Genomic DNA, 22,090 nt, shown 5'->3' on the forward strand with positions numbered 1-22,090 from the left:
AGAGTAAATAAATGAAAAGTAACAAGTTACGGCATAGAAAACAAATAAAGCATGTAGCAGTTAAAACATGGAATAAGATAATTAATGAAATACGGAAAAGCATGGAAACAATTATTTTGACGGCGTATAAACACTCGTCACCTCACATATACGTTGTTAAACATGCAATTCACATAACATATAGTTCAAGGGTTCCTAATTCTCTCAAATCAAGGTTAGACCCAATACTTACCTCGTTCCGCAATCAAATCAAAGCTCAATCGGGGCCTTTCCTCTAAAATTCGGCTCCAAATCAATGGAATCTAAAGCACGGATTCAAACCTGAGATTCAAACCAAAACTCAATTACCCATTCACCCTGAGCCCTATTATGCAATTAGTTTTGAAATTCGACCTCAATTTGAGATCTAAATGTTAATTTTTACAAAACCTCCCAATTCTACCCAAATTTCTAATTTTCTACCATAAAAGAGCATAGATGAAGGTTAGAAATCAATGGAGTGTTGATGGAAATAGAAGCAAATGAGTTAACGTATACTAACCTACGAAGTGGGGATGAAATTTCTCTTCAAAATCGCCTCTAGGCCGAGCTCTAATATGAAGATGGTGAAAAGTTGGTGAAATCCCGATTTTTAGAAGTTTTAAAGTCTGGGCGTCAGGTGTTCTTCACGTTCCCGAAGAGCACTGGCCAAAAGGCCATTGCGATCGCGTTCACGAAGGCTTAGCCCCCTTGCCTTGGCATTCGCAAGCATGGGCTCGCGTTCGCATAGAGTGACCTGCCCAGCTCCCCCGGAACCCCACAAACCTTCGTGTTCGCGTGTGGGTGGTCGCGTTCACAAAGGGTAAACCCCCTAATACTTCGCGTTCGCGACCTGTTCCCCGCGATCGCAGAGAGTAAAACCACACCAGACACCAGCACACTCAAAACTAGCATTAGCCTATGTCCAAAAATTATTTCGTAGCCTATCCGAAACTCACCCGAGCCCCCCGGGCTCCAAACTAAATATGCACACAAGTGTAATAACATCATACGAACTTGCTCGCGTGATCAAAATATCAAAATAATACCTAGAACTACGAATCAGACATCAAAATGAATGATATTTTCAAAGAAACTCAATAACGCAAAATTCTTAAACCGGACGTCCGAATCACGTCAAATCAACTCCGTTTTGAATCACATTTTGCAGACAAGTCATAAATAATGAGATGAACCTATACCAAGTTCCGAAACCGAAATCCAAACCCGTAGCAAGAAAGTCAACTAACGGTCAAACTTAGGAATTCTTTAAACCTTTAAATAGCTAGTTTTCAATAAATTACATTAAATCAAGTTAGGGACTTTAAAATTCGATTTTAGGCATACGCCCAAGTCCCAAATCATGATACGGACCCATCGGGAATGTCAAAATACTGATTCGGGTCCATTTACATAAAAATGTTGACCTTAGTCAACTCAATTCATTTTTAAGGCTAAGTTTTATATTTTTACTCCCTCCATTTTAATTTATGTGAACCTATTTCCTTTTTAATCTGTGCCAAAAATAATGACTATTTTTCTTAATTGGAAATAATTTACCTTTATGCAATGAGTTATAGCCACACAAAATATATGTGTATCATTTTACACCAAAAGTTCAAAAGTCTTCTCTCTTTTCTTAAACTTCGTGCCCAGTCAAATGAGTTCACATAAATTGAAACGGAGGGAGTATCATTTTTTCACATAAAACTTTTCCGGAAAGAGACATGGACTGCACACGTAAATCAAGAAAGGCTAAAAGGAGCTATTCAAGGTCTCGGAACACAAAAATAAAGGTTAAAACTCAAAGTGACCTATCGGATCATCACATATCATCCCACTAAGATTACTTATATAAGTCGAGCAAGTCCATTTTCATAAGAATTCATAATTTTAGGAATTGTTATTTCACCCAGAACAATAGTATTCCAGGTGACATTAGAAGTGTTCCACTTTAAGATACCAAGAGATGAAAACATAAAGTAAATTGTAAAAAATCATATTGAGGAGCTCACGATTATTTTTAGATTACTAAAAATTAAAGATTTAAGGTTGATAATGTTAGAAATGTTTGTTATTTCAAGCTATTCTTTTTAAAGAAAATATTAATAAGATATTTTTCAAAAGTGTTATCATAGAGTTTCGTAGTTTCTTATAGTGTCGATATGTGGCTACTAATATTACCCATCATTGTTGAGCTAAAGGAAGTAACAACGTTTATTAACATGTATAATTCCTTTATCATGATAATGATCGAATCTACGTAGAAAAGATGACGTGAGAACCTAAATCTATCCCTAACGAAAGTCCAAATATTAATATTCATCTTGCTTTTTTCTTTCAGCTGTTTGGATTTTTTTGTAATTATTATTTAATAATTCAGACACTTTTGTGAATAATATCTATATAATTTTTATAAAATTTATATTCATTTATATGAGATACACGCACAACGCGCGTACTCTAAAACTAGTTATATTAAAAGTACGAAGGCCCTTAGCAAAATGTCGTTCGCCTTTTTTAACCTTTAAAAGTAGATTTCACACTGGACACAATAGTCATTTAATTATTTTTTTAATATTTAGGAATTCAAACTTGTCTTAATTTTATGTATTAATTTCTTCCTTATTTAAACTATATAATATACCATATGTGTAAAATATCCCACATTTTTAGCTTCACAAGCTTTACATTATGACTTCCAAGGCACGTAGGACATGTGCCTTGAAAATCTCGTTTTTAGGTTTCGAGCATCCTTTTAGACGTGGGAGTCCTTTTTTTTGTTTAATAAAATTGTTATAATTCTAGAACTTTTAAAACAGATAGGACATGTTTATTCTCATTAAATAAAAATAATAGAAAAAATTGGAAATTAAAGTCCACGAAAATCCCTCTGTTTATCCAAGTTAGTGGGTTTTTTCACCAAAAGAAAATTATAAAGATTAAAAAAAACAAATAATACAAAGAGGAAAAAAAGAAAAGAAGAAAAGACAGATTAAAAATGGGTTGTTTCATAAGCAAACGAGCTTACAAAAGAGAAGAAGAAAAGACGGATTAAAAATAGGCTGTTTCATAAGCAAACAAATTTACAAAAGACCACTGAAAATTAACATCAGGAAAATTTCGAATACATTCTAGAAGTCTGTCCTTTTTTCCCCCCAAGTAATAAAGCTTTACCAATTAATTTATTGCAAATTCAAAGTTTTGAATGCTATGTTTAGGAGTCTTTGTTTATTTAATCAAATGTGAAAGTTTTGAACAAGTTTTAGCATTCTCATAAAATAAGTAAAATGTGAATAAAGAATTATTAATTGTTAGTAAACTATCAATTATTTAATAACGGGGCGAGCACAACGAGTTATGTACCTTATTGACGCAGCGAAAACTGTTGAACTCACCACCAAAAGAATTACCCAAAATCAACCTTTGAATCACTAGAAAACAAAGTTAATCTTTCACCAATTAGATGCCCTAATTTGTGTGCATTTTTCTTGAAGAAAGGATTAATCAGAGAGAAAATTCCAACGCTTGAAAGTTTTGTGTTTTCTCCTTAACATAAATAGGCAGAGTAATAGCGGTTAAGGAAGATAACCCACCACTCCCTTTTTGCATGTTCACTTTAGTGTGAGTTTGTGATTTAGTGTTAACTTCCCTTAACCTCTCTCATTTATCTCTCCTAACCTGGTCGGGTCAACCCACATGGAGCGACCTACGACTCATAATCTAACATCTCCCACTTCGCTCATAGTGGGCTAGACCGATGTCTTTGACACACAGTTCATATTGGCAAATAGTTGGTGCGACCTGCGAGCACAAAGAGCTGTAACATTCCAAAACCAATTAAAGGTTGTACTAAAGCTTTATGTAGAAATCCAATCACATACGGAAAGGATTCACTACTAGCATGAGGATCTTATTACTCGCAATACCCCAAACATCATTTGCTACTCTTATAGCTTGTTCTCTGATCCCTCGTCCTAGAAAGGAGGTGAACTCGAGTTCATGAATAACTTTGTATTCATAATTACATTTGATACCCTCATGGTAAGTATAATGGTCGACCTATGAAAACAAGTTAAATTACCAAAATAAATTTCTTTTTAGTTGTCTTCCCTTTCTACTCGAATCTTTCCATTCCAAATCAACTGCTTTCTAGACATGCACTGCATTGCCGAATCACTCATGGCTATTAGTGACATGCTAAAGTAGCAACACTTATTGGTACTTCAAGAGATAGTAAAATGTCAAAGGATATTTCAATAAAAGTTAATATAACTTCTTTGGGATCTCACACAATGAAGAAGCAGTGATTCATTCTTCCATTATCCCATAGTCGATAGCACACGTGGTATCAAACACATGTTACAATGTTCTCACCTTATATTGGCGCGTGTATCTTATTTTTTTAATCATTCAACACCGTACAGATCATAGTCTAGACACCTCCAAATGTCTAACCCGAGTTTCTCACTTTAATAATCCTCAAATCCAACTTTTTGGAGAAACTTGTATCTGGCTTACAAAATAAGTCATAATCGAATATTAAAATTCGTAAGCCTAACTAGTTATCAAGACGACCTTAATAAGTAAATATAACCTTGCATTATCCAGGGTTCTATAAGGTCTCATCTCTTCACGATTCTTAACGTAAGAGGCGATTGCTCGTGTGAGAGAGCCAATATCGCGATTTGTTCGACACACTCTTTATCAACAAAACATCATCAAGTGCATATGAGATATAAGCATAAATTCAAGAGTCAAATATTGATGAGCATATTATAATAATCAACTCATTTTACAATACATAAATATATATATATTCATATCCATCGCAAACTTAGAGCCATTACATGTTTCTCAAACAGATCTCTCCACTTGCTACCATATATTTCACAAAGTTATACTTAATGTCAATGTATTTGGTCTTGTTGTGATACTTATGATCTTTTGTGTATGCAATAGCCGCTTGACTATCACAATATAGAGTCATGGGACCCTAAGGGTTCTTTGTAATATCCAAATACTCAAAGAATCTCTTCAACCAAACAACTTCTTGTACTGCAGATGCACAAGCCACGAACTCAGCTTCCATCATTGAAAGGGATGTACACGTTTGTTTCTTACTTTTCCATGATATAGCACCACCATTAAGTAAGAAGGAATAACCGGATATTAATTTTCTATCTTTTCGGTCACCAGCCCAATCAACATCTGTATATCCTCTCAGGTATAAATCATTTCTACTATAACATAGTGAATAATCAGTAGTTCCCTTCAGGTATCTGAAAATTCTCTTCACAACTTTGCAATGATCTCTTCCAGGATTGTATTGATACCTGCTAACCAGAACTACGGCATAACAAATGTCTGGGCGAGTACACATCATAGCGTACATCAAGCTCCCGACAACACTTGAATACGGAACTCGAGACATGTCTTCCTTTTCATTTTCAGTCTTGGGATGCATTTCAAGGCTTAAAGTTTCACCTCTCGCTATAGGAGTGTCCATGGATTTGCAATTATTCATGCGAAAATGCTCCAAAATTGTCTTTATATAAGTTTCTTGAGATAGACTCAATAACTTTTTGGAACAGTCTCTTCGGATATTAACTCCAAGGATATAGTATGCCTCACCCATATCTTTCATGTCAAATGACTTTGAAAGCCATGACTTGATAGTTTTCAAATACTCCAAATTATTTTCGAAAAATAAAATATCATCCACGTAAAGAAAAAGAATTACAAACATCCCATTGCACTTCTTCACATAAATGCAATGGTCTTCACCGATCATGGTAAAATCATACGAGATCACCTCCTTGTGAAACCTCAAATACCATTGCCTTGGAGATTGCCTCAGGCCATAACTAGATCTTTTCAATTTACAAACCTTCTTTTCTTGGCCTTTAATGAAGAAGCCAACATGTTGTTCCATGTAGATTTCTTCGTTTAGTTCTCCATTAAGAAAAGTTGTCTTCACGTCCATTTGATGTAATTCCAAATCTAAGCGTACAACAATAGCCAAAAGTAAGCGAATTGAGTAAATTTCACAACTGGTGAAAATGTTTCCTCATAATCTATTCCAGCTTCTTGAGTAAAGCCTTTTTCCACTAATCGTGCCTTGTATCTTTCTATTGACCCATCCGCTTTGCGTTTTACTTTAAGTACCCATTTGTTCCCAATGTCTCTTCATCCAGGCGGAAGGTCAACTAGATCCTAGACTTTATTAGTTTTCATGGACTCCAATTCTTCTTTCATTTCGTTCATCCACTCATCTTTTTCAGGGTTTGATAAGGCCTCAGTCACTGACTTTTTCTTATCCATTTCTATGGGAGCCATCACGAAAACGTAATCTTCAATCTCATAAGTATGTTTGGGTATATTTTTTCTGGTATTCTTTTGTAGTTGAAATTCAGATTCGTCATAAGTATTTTGGGATTGAGAACCCCCACTCCCACTCAGATCAAGAGCAAGATCCTGATCAATTTGATTATCAATTGTGTTAGAAGACACTTTCTGACTTTCTGAGTTCAACATTTCATAAAGAGACTCTCCATTCCTTACCTCGCCCTTCTTTGGAAAATCATTTTCCAAAAATGTGACATCTCGTGATTCAATCTCAGTAACACTTCCATCCTATAATTCACCCCAGAACAAGTACCCTTTAGAGTGTTCTGACGAGCGCAAAATACACACTTAAATATGCTCGCTAGTCGAATATAGTATAGAAATAATATCGTATCCACAGGAATTGGATTTAAATAATATTTTTGTAGCTTATAGTTTAATTGCTATCCAAGATGATCGACACTTAGAATTATGTGATTAAAACTAAAATTAACTAAAAGTCTAAACTATTGACTAATGACAATCGCATCAATGGATAAGGAAGATATCAATGGGAGAAAATAGGGGTTGATTGGATAGGTGCAAGATACTTGTCTAGGGTTTAACTCTAGCTAATTCACTCCTAAGGTTCAAGTGAGTCTCTTGAATTTACTCAATTATTAGTTCAAACGTTCAGTAGAAACTCCTCTCTCGATTAAGTCTCAACCTCACAATATGAATAAATTTTTGATCGGTGAAGATATGCAAGAATTCGTAGTGGATTCGTCTTTAGGAGAACCTCTTTCGATTATCATCCTAACTTGGTCTAAAAAATAATTCAACTAGTCTCTTTCGATTACCAAGAAGTATCAATGAATTCAACCAACAAGATAATGCAAAAACATCACAAGTTATGCCTCTTTCGATTACATAAATATGTGAAAATAGATGCAACAATTAATACACCCAAAATGATACAATACATACAAACTAGAGTTAATGATCCACAAACAAATATCAATACACCAAATCCATCAATACCTAAAGAGAACTACTCCATAGATATGGAGTAATTCATCACAAATAAGTTTAAGTTAAAGGAAAGCATAAACGATCCAAACGCTTGTCTTGAGTGAGGATTGAATGATGAAATCATTGTGCTCTTGCTTCTCCCACTTCTTCTTAGCCTCCTTAGGTCTTAGATGTGTCAAAAGTCCCAAAAATATCATTTTTTCATGTATATATACCAAGTAGGGTCGGTCCCAAACGAACACACATTTTTCTACGCGAAATAGGACTCTTTCCGGAATAGGACGTGCGCGGCTGCGCACCTGGGAATGTGCTCGCGCATATGGCCGTGCACTTTGGAAGGTATTCTGCTTCACATGCGCGCCCAGTGCGTGCTTGCACATCTGGGTGGCGTCCTGCTCGATTCTCCTTTTCTTTCGTTAAGTGTATGATTGTCCATTGATCCCCGAACACGATCCCATCTTAATTCTTGAGCTTTTACTCAGCCTTCAAAGCTCCAGAATAGCTTGAATTCATTCCATAACATCTACATAGCTCAGGATCACCCCTACAAGGCATAAAACACATAATTAATGCAAAACACTAGCGATTGAAAGCTCAACGCAATTAAAGTGCAGTAAATTAGAGTGCGATAAGCAACTAAAACATGTAATTATAGCCTACCATCAATACCCCACACTTAAACTATTGCTCGTCCTTGAGAAATCAAACTACACTTTATATAGACACGACCTCATTACACAACTCTCATAATTTATCATACCAAGAATATTTAAAATAGATTAAGCACAATAGTGTAACATCCTAGCCTCAATATTTGACTCAAAAGTACCACGCATTATTTACAACTCACTAACTTACCCTAACCTAGAGGTCAACGACATTATCTTTCCTTTATGAATCAAGTGCCCTCACACAACAATAGAGAGTAGTTCCACACACCATAGAAATTAAGAACAATTAGGAGCTCAAGATAGAAAAAATTCGCTCACTCTCAGAATCAACATTCATATGCCACAAAAGATGAACCATAGGCTTGCTCGTAGTGTAATACTCTACTAATTGAGCTCATTCAGTCAAGGATCAAGTATGACTTTATTTTGGTTGTAATGTAAGCTGCAGGACGGGTATGATACATTTAGATATAAGAGTGCCTACACCTCCCTAAGCACTTTAATACATACATCTCATTCTTAAAACTCCACAATTATGTCAAACCAATACTCCACTATCACATTACTTATTTAAGCACAATTACATCAAGAGTCACCACTTATCAAGGAATATTTGTTTTCACAGCAATACAACTATTTTTTCCTTTTCTTTCTTTTTCAATTCAAGTGGCTCTTACTTTTTCAAAACAATGCACCTTTCTCCTTATTTCATTAGTTCCACTCAAAAGCCAAATCAATCACCCCACACTTTAACTTTTACACAGTTCATAATAATTCAAGTGCTCATGAGAGGTTAGAAGGTTCAAATAGATGGTTAATTCAAACAAATGGGTAAGGCTTGTAATGTGGTTGCCAAAGAAATAGGATTACAAGCTCAAAGGGGTTAACTACGTTACATAACAATTAGGCGGGTAAAAGCATACAACTGGTTCAATAAAGAAATGCCTATATCACTTCCAAGACTGAATAAAACTACTATTTCGCTTTGCAAACACACAGGGTAAGTTCTAGACATCAAATGCAATGTATAGTATGACACAAATCTCACACACACATGGCACATAACTCACTCCGGATTAAACTATCAAAACACTCTAGATAAAGCAGTTAAACAAAGTAAAGATCATACAGCTTAAGGTACTTATACAAGAGTCAAAAACTGAGCCTAAGCATCACAACTAAAGCGCTCACTATTCTCAAGGCATAACCAAGTCAAGAGATATTGGCTTTCAATTCAAACCATATCGCAATGTCTCCTACTATTAACAAAAAATAAAACTAACTATACTCGGTTCAAACAAAACCCTTGAAAAAGAATCGGGACACAAAGAAAAATGAAGGGGGAATTAGTACACTACCTAATAAAAGAAAATCGTTTGTCTTTTTCTTTCAACTTTAATCCATCAAGAAACCCGTCGAATGATATCCATTGTCGGGATACATCGAAAATTTTAAAATTTTTATGGTTTTCTAATTTCTTTCTCTCAAACTACTACAACTAATCAAAAGAAACTAACCAAATTAATATACATACAACATACATACAAATATATCCCCCACCCCACGCTTTAAGTTGTGGCATGTCCCAATGACACAATTAAAAAGCATAAGGTAGAGAAACTTTCCTGAATCTCTAGTCAGGGTCTGAGTCAAAGTCGGGCTCCATTCTTCATGCCCGAACTAGTGCACACATCCATGCAGACAGCTTCTTCTCAGCCTTCTTGGGGTACACCCCACACTTGTCTTTCTAAATCACTGGGACCTTCTCTTTCGAGCTTTTCATTCTCCACTCTACACTTGTAGCTGGATTCTCCTTTCTCACCCTATCTCCACATTCATCTCAAAAGTCACCGTCTCCTCACCCACTCTAAGCATGAGCTTTCTATTATGTATGTCCCGTCGCTAAGAATGGCCTTCCTAAGATAAAGGGGACTTCTTTGTTCTCCTCCAGCTTCACCACAATGAAATCTACAGGAAATAAAAACTTATCTACCCGAACTAAGACATCTTCCACTATCCCCTAGAGTATTATAGTTATTTCGTCTGCCAGATGCAAAGATATTGGCGCAGACCTTATCTTTCCAAGATCATTCTTCAGCTTCCCGTAAATAGACAAAGGCATTAAATTAATTAAGGCACCAGAATCACACAAAGATTTATCAAAATTAAAAGTGCCTAACGAGCAAGGTATAGTAAAACTCCCTGTATCTCCATACTTTTGTGGGAGTTTTTTTTACAAGATTACGCAGCAATGCTCTGTGAGCTTGACCACTGAGGTCTCTTCTATCTTCCTCTTCTTTGTAAGGATCTCCTTCAAGAATTTGGCATAAGCTGGCATTTGTGAGAGAACTTCTGTGAATGACAAGTTTACATTAACCTGCCTCAGCATCTCTAAAGATTTCTCAAACTGCTTTTCCAGATTTTCTCTATACAACTTTCTAGGAAAAGGTAAAGCAGGCATGTGCTCGCTCTCATTCCGATCTTCCTTTCTCAACGTGTTCTCCTTCTTCTTCTTTTTTTGTCATCTCCCTTCTTGCCTTTTGTCCTCTTATCACCTTCGATTTTTAGCTTCTCCTCACTTTCTTTTTTAGGTACCACCTCTTTTTGGACTGGAGTGGGATCTTTCAGCACTTGCCCGCTTCTCAAGGTCACAACATTCAATGTTTCTTTGGGATTTCTCTTGGTGTCAGCTGGTAGAGTACCTGGGATTCTCTCAGACAATACTGTTGCAATTTGTCCCACTTTCTTCTCCAAGTTTCGCAAACCAGTGCCAAGTTCTTTGATAGCTAAGCCATGAACATATAATCTCTCATATGTCTTGACAATGAAGGACTTCATTAGATTTTCTAGCCCAGGCTGAGTGGAATGTTGAGGCGGGAATTGCAGCCTTGGCCGATTCGCAAAACCAGGAGCTCCTTGTCCTTGAAATCTGGGATTGTTTTGTTGCCATGCGTTTGTAGTACCCCCAGGTGAACTCCATGAAAAACCAGGGTGCTTCTGACCCATTACATTGAAGTTATAATTCCCGACAGCATTAACATCCTCGATTGAGGCTTGACACTCATGAGTAAGGTGACCTCTTCCACATATATCACACACTGCATGGGTATCATTGTGTATCGAGGCTAAGGCCAGCTTCCTTATTTACTTGGCCATGAAATCAAGCTATACCTGCACAAATGTGTTAGCTCCAACTTAGTGAACACCAGTTGATCTTCTTCTTTCAGAAATTTTAGAGGGCCACTAATTTGCTTCCTCAGATAACTCATCTAGATTTGTGACTATCTCCTCTGGAGTCTTTTTCATCAACGGTCCTCCAGGTGCATTGCTCAATGTTCTACAAGCGACAGGTGTTAATCCATCCCAAAAGTTCTGGAGTTGCATCCAGAGTTCAATTCCGCTATGTTGACACTTTCAAACTATCTCCTTAAACCTCTCCCAAGCTTCAAACACAGTTTCAGTCTCGTTCTGGCAGAAGTTATGGATTTTTCTTCTAAACTTGCCCGTCTTAGCTGATGAGAAATATTTGTCAAGAATTTTCTAGTCATATCATCCCATGTTCTAATCGATCCATCAGGAAAGCTTCGAAACCAGTGCTTTGCATCGTCTTTGAGTGTGAAGGGGAATGCCCTTAAGTAAACTGTATCTTGTGACACATCGTTGTATTGAAAGGTGCTCATAATCTCTTTGAAGTCCATTAGATGACTGTTTGGGTCTTCGTTCATCTTTCCTCTGAAGACAGCTGTTTTGAAGGGTTTGAAGCAACCCCTGCTTTAACTTAAAATTGTTAGCTGTAATTGGAAGTGGTCTCACACTTGATAAGCCTTGGTTGTAGACCGGTCTAGCATAATCACCCAGTGGCCGCCCGGCACCGGGAGCTATATTTTCGAATTGGTCTGCACCCAAAGGTAGATTCTGAGCAATTCTCCGAGCCCTCTCCTCTTCGTAGACAAGTTGTGCATTTTGAAGAGCTGTCTCCCCAGCATCTCGCGTAAATTTTTTTTCTTTGCTGGGATGCCTCTCTTGCAGCCAAATCAACATTATACTCATCTCCTGCCATAACTTCCTTGGTTGAGGATTGCCCAACCTTTTCTGTATTCTCGGGGAGATTTCTTTCCTTCCTCAACTATCGCAGTTGTTTCTCGATTTTTGGTTCGTATGAGGGCACTTCCTTCCCAGAGGATCGAATCATGCACCAATCTAACCTGTAGCCTGCACACAATCAAGTAACACTAAACGTAAAAAGAAAAAAATAAAATAAAAAGAATAAATTCCTGAATTAGCACCACAAACTATTTCAAACACTATTAATTGCAGTCCCCGGCAACAACACCAAATTTGACGAGCGCAAAACACACACTTAAATATGCTCGCTAGTCGAATATAGTATAGAAAACATATCGTATCCACATGGATTGGATTTAAATAGTATTTTCGTAGCTTATAGTTTAATTTCTATCCAAGATGATCGACACTTAGAATTATGTGATTAAAACTAAAATTAAATAAAAGACTAAATTATTGACTAATGACAATCGCAGCAATGAGTAAGGAAGATATCAATGGGAGAAAATAGAGGTTGATTGGATAGGTGCAAGATACTTGTCTGGGATTTAACTCTAGCTAATTCACTCCTACGGTTCAAGTGAGTCTCTCGAATTCACTAAATTATTAGTTCAAATGTTCAGTAGAAACTCCTCTCTCGATTAAATCTCAACCTCACAATATGAACCAATTTATGCTTGGTGAAGATGTTCAAAAATTCGTAGTGGATTGGTCTTTAGGAGAACCACTTTCTATTATTCTCCTAACTAGGTCTAAACAATAATTCAACTAACCTATTTTGATTACCAAGAAGAATCAATGAATTCAACTAACAAGATAATGCAAAAACATCATAAGTTATGCATATTTCGATTACATGAACATGTGAAAATAGATGCAATAATTAAAATACCCAAAACTATTCAATACATACAAACTAGAGTTAATAATCCACAAACAAATATCAATACACCAAATCCATCAATCCCTAAAGAGAACTACATCATAGATATGGAGTAATTCATCACAAATAAGTTTAAGTTAAGGGAAAGCATAAACGATCCAAACTCTTGTCTTGAGTGACGATTTAATGATGAAATCTTTGTGCTCTTTGCTTCTCCCACTTTTTCTTAGTCTCCTTAGGTCTTAGATGTGTAAAAAGTCCCAAAAATACCGTTTTCTCATGTATATATACCAAGTAGGGTCGGGCCCAAACGAACACACCCTTTCCTACACGAAATAGGACTCTTTCCAGAATAGGACGTGTGCGGCCGCGCACCTGGGAGTGTGCTCGCGCATATGGCCACACACTTTGGAAGGTATTCTTCCTCACATGCGCGCCCAGTGCGCACTCACGCACCTTGATGACATCATGCTCGATTCTTTGTTTCTTTCGTTAAGTGCATAATTGTCCATTGATCCCCGAACACGATCCCAACTTAATCCTTGAGGTTTTACTCAGACTTCAAAGCTACAGAATAACTGAATTCATTCCATAACATCTACATAGCTCAGGATCACTCCTACAAGTCATAAAACACATAATTAATGCAAAACACTAGCGATTGAAAGTTTAACTCAATTAAAGTGCAGTAAATTAGAGAGCGATAAGCAACTAAAACACGCAATTGTAGCCTACCATCATGTTCTGAATATCTTATGAAGATACATTTCTTGCCTTTTGGACCTAATTTTTCAAACTTGCTAAAAGAATCTTTTACATACACAGCACAACCCCAAGGTCATAAATTATTCAAGTTTGGTTTATGACCAGTCCATAGTTCATAAGGGGTGGAAGAAACTGATTTAGAAGGCACTTTGTTCAATATGTAGGCTGCAGTCAATAACGCATCTCACCAAAAGGAGATAGGTAAATTTGCTTGTGCCATCATGGACCTTATCATATCCAGCAATGTTCTATTCCTTCTTTCTGCTATACCATTTTATTGAGGTGTGTAAGAAATAGTTAACTGTTTGGTGATGCCCTTTTCATTACACAATTCTTCAAACTGATTTGATAGATATTCACGCCCTCTATTGGTTCTTAAGGTCTTAATCCTTTTACCAAATTGATTCTTAATTTCATTTAATATTTCTTAAAGCATTTTAGTGCTTCAGATTTATGAGAAAACAAATAGACATAACCAAAGCGCGTGAAATCGTCAATAAATGTAAAGAAATATAAAGCACCAGACATTCATTGGACCCAAAATATCAGAATAGATTAATTGCAATGAAAAATCAGCTCTCTTAGCCTTTCCAAATGGTTTACGTGTAATCTTTCCGGCAAGAAAATTTTTACTAGTTGGCATTTCAATTTTAGAGAAAGAACCTAAATGTCCTTCCTTAGCCAATCTATTCAATAAGTCCTCCGACGACGTATCCTTCTACGTTGTCCCCTTCCTCGAATTCGAGAACTCTCACTTGGAGTAATTCGAGCTTGTCCCTGTTCAGCCATGTCTGAAATAGGACCAATGAAACAATAAGAATGGCTACCACCATTCAATGTGACAACATATATCACAATTACTTGTAGAAGGATATCAATTTGAGGGATTAGTACTAAACTAATTTTCAACATTATGAAATAGTGAGCTGAAATTTAGACCAAATCTCTATATATTATTACAGATCAAGTAAGAAAAGCATAAAACACGCAGGCCGAGAAAACCAGTAAAACCATATAATTCTTCTTAATAGTCTATGCTTTGTAACTATTCAATTTTCTAATGTATAACTATCCAATAAATCAATACATAACACTGCACATATCCCATTATGTGCACAAAAATTGACAAGTATCCAATTTAATCAAAAGAAAAAATCCGGCCTTTCTATCCTTGCAATTTGAGATTAAACAATAAATATCCATCTAGGCTAAAGTTCTTTGTCTCTATAATGTATGACCACTTTTGTATTTCTTAAGACAAAGTAGTAGTATGACTTTTGAACATGATAATGCAACGATGCAGTAAGTAGACAAAATTATTTTGATGACCATTATTTGTAACTCATATGTATAGTATCATTCAATGGCTATAAAGAAACAAAAATCTTTTAATCAATCACCATGCCATCATCATGTCATCACTACAAAAATAACTCTAAAAGTCATTAAAATAGGCAAACATAATTTTATCTATTTTGGTTCACCAATAGCCTTCTTTGAAATAGAACTTAGTTTTTTGAGTTTTAAGAAATCTGTTCATGGTCCTTTTTTAACGTTTGATCCATAAAAAAAATTTACCAAATCCCTTATACCACTTTTTTTTACTTTTTTTTTTTTTCAAAAGAAAACTGAATGTTTAGAAGGCCACAATTTCATCTTCTTTCTGGAATCTAACACCAAGACCATAACAATCAAATTCTCTCTGACACGTGGGAGAAAACAACTGATTGTTAATTGTGTTTAAAATAAAAGGATTAAATTAGGTAGAACTAAGGACCTGCTATCATAGCTTTAGCCGAAACATAAAAAAAAAAGAAGAAGAAGACTTTTTCGCCATAGACAGTGATAACAAATTACTTCATTCAACTATGTATTCAAAACAGAATACACCATACATTGCTCTGATACCATTGTTATTTAATAACGGGACGAGAACATCGAGTTGTGTACCTTATTGACGCAGCGAAAATCGTTAAACTCACCACAAAAAGAATTGCCCCAAATCAACCTTTGAATCACTAGGAAACAACGTTAATCTTTCACCACTTAGATGCCCTAAGTTGTGTGTATTTTTCTTGTAGAAAGGATTAGTCAGAGAGAAAATTCCAACGCTTGAAAGTTCTGTGTTTTCTCCTTAACATAAATAGGCAGAGTAATAGCGGTTAAGGAAAATAACCCACCGCTCCCTTTTTGCATGTTCACTTTACTGAAAATTTGTAATTTAGTGATAACTTCCTTTAACCTCTCATATTTATCTCTCCTAACCGGGTCGGATCAGCCCGCATGGAGCTGCCCACGACCTATAATCCAACACTATCATACATACTAAACTAACATAAATGTACCCAAGTACTCAAGTGATGTTGAACAATGCAAATGACACTGTTGCTTATGGTTAATCCTATGATACTTTTATACAATAAAGCAAATGCTATAACAAAGTGAAGACTATTAGAGTAGATCAAATTCCTAAACATGATTAACACATCTATTATTTTAGAACTAACAACTTTTTGTTAAGTTTTATATTATAGTGCAAATATATATTTTGAATAATATTTATTTTATTTTGAAATTTTATTTTTATTAATATGAGGGACACACATAATGTGAGTATATTAAAACTAGTACCATATAAGATATATATTCTTCGTATAGCTTGATACACCAGAAAAGCATTGGAAGCATCATGAAAGTTTCCTAATTGCTAGAGGAAAAATGAGGAAGAAATTTGTTGATATTTCAATTGGCCCTAGAATACAGATTATGGAGCCAAAAAACAAATCATACAAAGTAAAAACAATCTCTAATTCTATATTAAGTGAGAGTATTTTTAGGAGAAAATTATGCATTTAAGATAGTTTTAGTTGTAATGACTATTCCTAATTTTTACGTTTTAAAATGAGATATTTAAGGGATATTAAAGTGGTATATAATCTAATTAGGAAGTTAAAAAATTGTAATAAATTGTATATAGTGCAATTTTTTAAAAGTGGTTGTATTTCTTATAAATACTCTTTAAGTCTCTGTGTTCAAGGTAAAATTCTCTTTTAAAAATTATTTTAGAAAGTAATCACTTCTTATTTATTTTATAAATAACAGATTTTATTATATACTTAGCATATTGTAAAGATTATGGGTATAATTAATTAGTCAACATGAGGCACAAATCATGGGATTTCTTTTATTTGCACACTCTCTTTCCTCTCATCTTTTATCCTAAATTTTATCTCATAATTCATCTAATCTACATGTTTTTTTAAAAAACAAAATTCTATTTTCACTTGACACCATACTTTCCGATCAAATCTTTGGATTAAGCATACAATACTTCTTCGATCTAAAATGGGTTTCAACTAGCAGAAACCTCCTCTCCGCCAACTACTTCGAAATATCTCTTACCAACTTCAAATTTTTAATTTAATACCAATTTAACTATACTTGATATATTTCAATTAATATTATTGTTATTAATAAGATTATACAATATCATTATATAAGATTTATATTGTGTAAGATCCACATATATACAGTATATTTTTTCTATGAAATACATTCTATATTCTTTAGAATATACAGGTTTATACTGTTTAAATTACATATATATTGTTCAACTTTCATACAATATATATATATATATATATATATATATATATATATATATATATTCTCTTATATATTTTCTTGTAAATATACCGGATGATATATAATTTCAATATGCAATTGTTAAATACAAAATATGTCGACGTATATGGGATATCACATATATTAGTATATAAGATATAGACTAAAAAATAAGATATATGTATCGTATCAAATTATCCATTCAAAAATAAGATATATGTAAAACATATTTGGAAGATAATATTTTGAGCCAAGAAATAGGAAAGAAAAGATTGGAGTTGTTATACATGATTTTCTCCTTGAATTTAGGAATCTATTATGGTGCTGTTAATATTAGTTGCCATGATAAATTCCTAAGGCCAAATACATACGCACAGCTAACTTTGCACCAATTTTCACACACCTCAATTAAAACTTGTTCCTATTGAACACTTAACCCATCAAAAGTGGACCAATTGCACATAAATATAACAATCCGAAACCAACACTAGTGACTGAATCTCACACTCTTTTGAAGGGTCAGACTACACTAATAAAAAAGTTACATGTCAGCAACAAAAAGGAGAGAAACAGAATAAAAAAACTGACCAAAAAAATAAGAAAGAGAAAGGAGATGCTCGCCGGGAAATGGTCACTGGCAGAAAGGAGCTATGTCTGCTACCTTTATTTGAATTGTTTTTTTTTTCTGTTTTGATTTTAATCAAAGATAAGGAAGAAAATATCGTATTTTAAAAAGAGAAGGCATTGCCGAATCTGAAGGAGCGTGTTAGCATCAGCCGGAAGAAGAAGAAGGTGGTGGTTTATGGTGGTCGTCGGCCGAATCGGAAAAAGACTCCGTTATAGGGCTAGTACGCCGAGCAGCTTCGAATTCTGGTGTGCCGGTGCACAAAGCAAGCACACAAGGACTGCATAAGTATTTCACTATTTCTAAATGTTCAGTCTATCGTTTCTCACTTCTTACCAAAATTACTCAAGTAGGTATTTATGAATTTTATTAAAATCAACTGGGTTCTTGTTAACCAGGCAAATGTTCATTTATTTGAGGTAGAATTAAATGCCACTTTTGCTCGTAAAGTATAAAGAATGGCAGTTAAAACTAGTTTTTTATTTTCCTATATTTTCACCTCTAATTCTTAACCTTTTCAATCCAAGAAGACTCACATGGTAGTACTTTTTGGCTTATTTTCCTCCGTTATTTCCTTTTTTATTATTGAAATGCTTTTGAATATTTTGATCTTTTACTAGCAATAAGTTTACTGCTTTCCTATTGCTTCAGTAATGCTTTGGTCTTTTACTAGTAATAAGTTTGCTGTTTTTCTGTTGCTTCAGTAACGCTTACGTTTAACCTCCAGTTGCTTCAGTGAACTTCAATTGTTATATGCACCTTTACATATTTTTACATTTGTATTGGCTTGAAGTTACTTAATTGATGTTGGGAAGGAAAAAGGAGAAGAAGGGTGATGGCACCGGTGGGGAGAGAAAAGAATGAGTTTTTAAAAGGGAAATAAAAAGATGAAAACTAATTCACGCGCTCAACAAAGGTAAGAAATACTTCTTTTGCCATCTAGCATATGGTGTTCAATTGGTCCACTCTGAAGTGTTCGAACAAGTTTTAGTTGAGGTGTCTAAGTAAAAATTGGTGCCAAGTTTAAGAAGCTGCACATGTATTTGGCCAATTCCTAACAACCGAGAATGATATTAACTTACTGCCATTTTTGTTAATTATGGTCTACTGCTATGATTGTATTAATTTTTTTAAATAGTGCCTACTTATGATTTTCCACTGGACGTAGAAATTTTATAGAACACCCACTTTATACAATAGTATTTAACTTGTTGTCACAATTTACAAAATATTTTGCAACCGTAGCCGCTTTGCTTTAACAAAAATTTAATAAGACATTTTACCCTTAAAACCTATCCAGGAAGAAGAAAACCATATAGACATCCATTACCAAAAGAGATAGAGGGTGTTTGGCTAAGCTTATAAGCTGGTCAAACTGGCTTATAAACACCTTTTGACTTATCTACGCGTTAGGTAAACACTAAAAGTGTTTATAAGCCAAGTGCTTATAAGCTAAAATCAACCATAAGTCATAAGCTGGTCACCCCCAACTTATGGCTTTTCAGCTTATAAGAATTTTTAATTTGACCAACATTTTTACTAGTTTATCCTTAATAATATTTTCTAATTCACAAAATGCTTTTCCCAAAATAAATTTCTTGACTTTCTCTTTATTCCATATTCGTTATTAATTCTTTTCTTTACAAAAAAAATAAAAATTATAATCTTCTGAAAAACATTCAAGGGTATTTAGTCATTTTAACAAAAGAATAGCTTATCAGCACTTTTTAATCAAACACATCAACTGCTTATTATCAGTTTCAACACTTCTATCCAAACACGTAAATGCTTAATTTAAAAATCAGTTTCAGCACTTAAAAAAACTTTTTAGCACTATAAGCTGATCAGCTATTTACAATCAGCTAATTCAAACGGGCTCATAATCACGAAATACAAAATTTTCATTCACATACTTCGGTATCTATAAATTCGCTAGATATCAAACTATGCTATCTTTGTGGTAAAAGAAATCCGCGATAAAGAATTGCGAGAATATTTTTTTTTTCTTTCACGATAACTTGTTGAAGAAACTTTTAAATTTAGGAGTGTTTAATTTAGGGGATATTGCTTTAATAGGAGAATTTTCTGATTTCTCGTTGTTGCTTCTAAGACTTGGGAATAATCAATTTTATGGGTTGATTTTAGAGAGCTATAGCACGAAATGGTTACATTAGAAGAACTGGATCTTAGTAGCCATGGATTTTGGCAAATCGATATCAGTTTTTTGCGTATTTGCATTTCAAGCCCAACTTCAGATAATTTTCAAGCTTAACTTCATATCCAAATGTCTGAAGTTGAAAACTTCGAATCCTAATTAACTTCAAATCCAAATGTTTGAAGTTGAAAACTTTGAATCCTAATTAAATTCAGATCCCAAATGCTTAAAGTTGGAAATTTCCAAATGTCTGAAATCGGGAATTTCCAAGCCCAACTTTATGCATAAATTCTGAAGTTGGCGTAGCAGTGCAAAATAGCTTTATTTCTAATACAACTTGTACAATAGTTTCATTCCTTAATCTTCATTTTCTTAGGGGTCGTTTGGTAGGTGCATAAGAATAGTACTGAATAGAGTGTATTAGTAATATGAAAATTAGCAATATTGAGATTAATTATGCTGATATTAGTTATGCTAAAATTATTTCTTATTGACGGTTTGATTTGGTGTATTAAAGATTTTGAAAGGATAGTTCTATCTTTATACATACTTATCCATGCAATAAAAAAATATGGTATTGCTAATATCATGATTTGTTAGGTATAAGAATAGTACTGAATAGAGTGTATAACTAATACAAGTATTAAAGTTGTAAAACACTACCAAACAAGAGATTAATAATATCAAAATTAATACATGTATTATTTTTCTTAATGCATCCTACCAAACGACCCACTGGTGTTATCTACTAGGACTAATTGATCAAGAAATAAAACTCATCATTGAGAATTATATTGGATATCTCAAAGTTCTGATGTATTATTTCCGAAGTTGTATCTTTTTTTTCTTGCTTTTTTATTTCATGGTTGAAGAATGGTGAATATTGATGGTGATTTTTATATGGTGACAAAGTGGTATATTAGTAATGATATGATGGTGGAGGTGTGGTGTAGAAGCTGCAATTATCGTTAAATAGATTTCACGAGCCCTAGGGGTATTTTGTCCCAATGCTAGTTACTCAGTGCAAACTGGATATAGGTTAAATAATTTTTAAAAGCTAAATATAGGTTAAACTGTACTGATAATCTCGGGTATTTGTGCAATTCCTACCCATTTTGGACTTATTTCAAGAAAATTATAGCAAACTTTCTGCCTAGCAATCAATAGATATCGTATTTTGACCATACTGCACTTCCAAATTAGAAAAACATTATTTAGGACATCTTTTGATTAACTTATTGGGGGTAGCGGTCATTTGCGTAATATTTTTTGAAATCTTGCAAAAATTAATTTTTAAGATCTTTTTAGTATGAAAATTTGATGCCTATATAACGAGTATGGGACAATGGTTTGACAGAAACCAAGAAACTACACTTTGTGGACTTCTATTTGACCACTATTTATATTTTAACCCGATTATGAAAATTTTAGCTTTTTAAGCTTGAGATTTTTTTACTCCTATACACTATTTAAAATTTTATTACGAAAAATGTCCATGTATTGATATTTATCCGACCTAAACACATTCTAATTACAAAATATATATAATCTACCTTAAAAGGCTTTCAATCCATTATTTGTGCCTTCAATCAAAGGATGTAGTTACACTCTTTTCCTTTTTTCTCTCCTCTCTCCCCTCTTCTCTCCAGATTCTCTCTTTCTCCCCATATCTCGAGTAAACGGAGTGCTTTGAATAATAACAAATTTTTCAACTAAATCTGCTACTCTAACAGACTTTGCTCAAAATCCTCTTTCTTACTCTTCTTTTTTATCTTATTTATATACTCTTTAAAGTGTCAATAGATGAGCTAACCTCATATACTAGTAATTGTAATCACTGAATTGAATGATAATGAATTGAGAATTCTTTCCAACTACCCTACCCTTCACTAAGAACAAATCTATTGCAGAAAGTTCGAATACTA

At 34.3% G+C, this 22,090-nt stretch overlaps 1 protein-coding gene across 1 annotated transcript; it reads right to left on the reverse strand.

Moving 5' to 3' along the window:
• Positions 1 to 5,014: 5,014 nt before the first annotated feature.
• On the reverse strand, positions 5,015 to 5,656 carry LOC142168952 (secreted RxLR effector protein 161-like). The gene has a single exon (XM_075230129.1). It carries the CDS (start codon positions 5,654 to 5,656, stop codon positions 5,015 to 5,017), a length of 642 nt encoding a protein of 213 aa, XP_075086230.1.
• Between the last annotated feature and the right edge of the window lie 16,434 nt (positions 5,657 to 22,090).

This window comes from Nicotiana tabacum, chromosome 14, assembly GCF_000715075.1.
Source record: "Nicotiana tabacum cultivar K326 chromosome 14, ASM71507v2, whole genome shotgun sequence".
NCBI classification, from domain to species: domain Eukaryota; kingdom Viridiplantae; phylum Streptophyta; class Magnoliopsida; order Solanales; family Solanaceae; genus Nicotiana; species Nicotiana tabacum.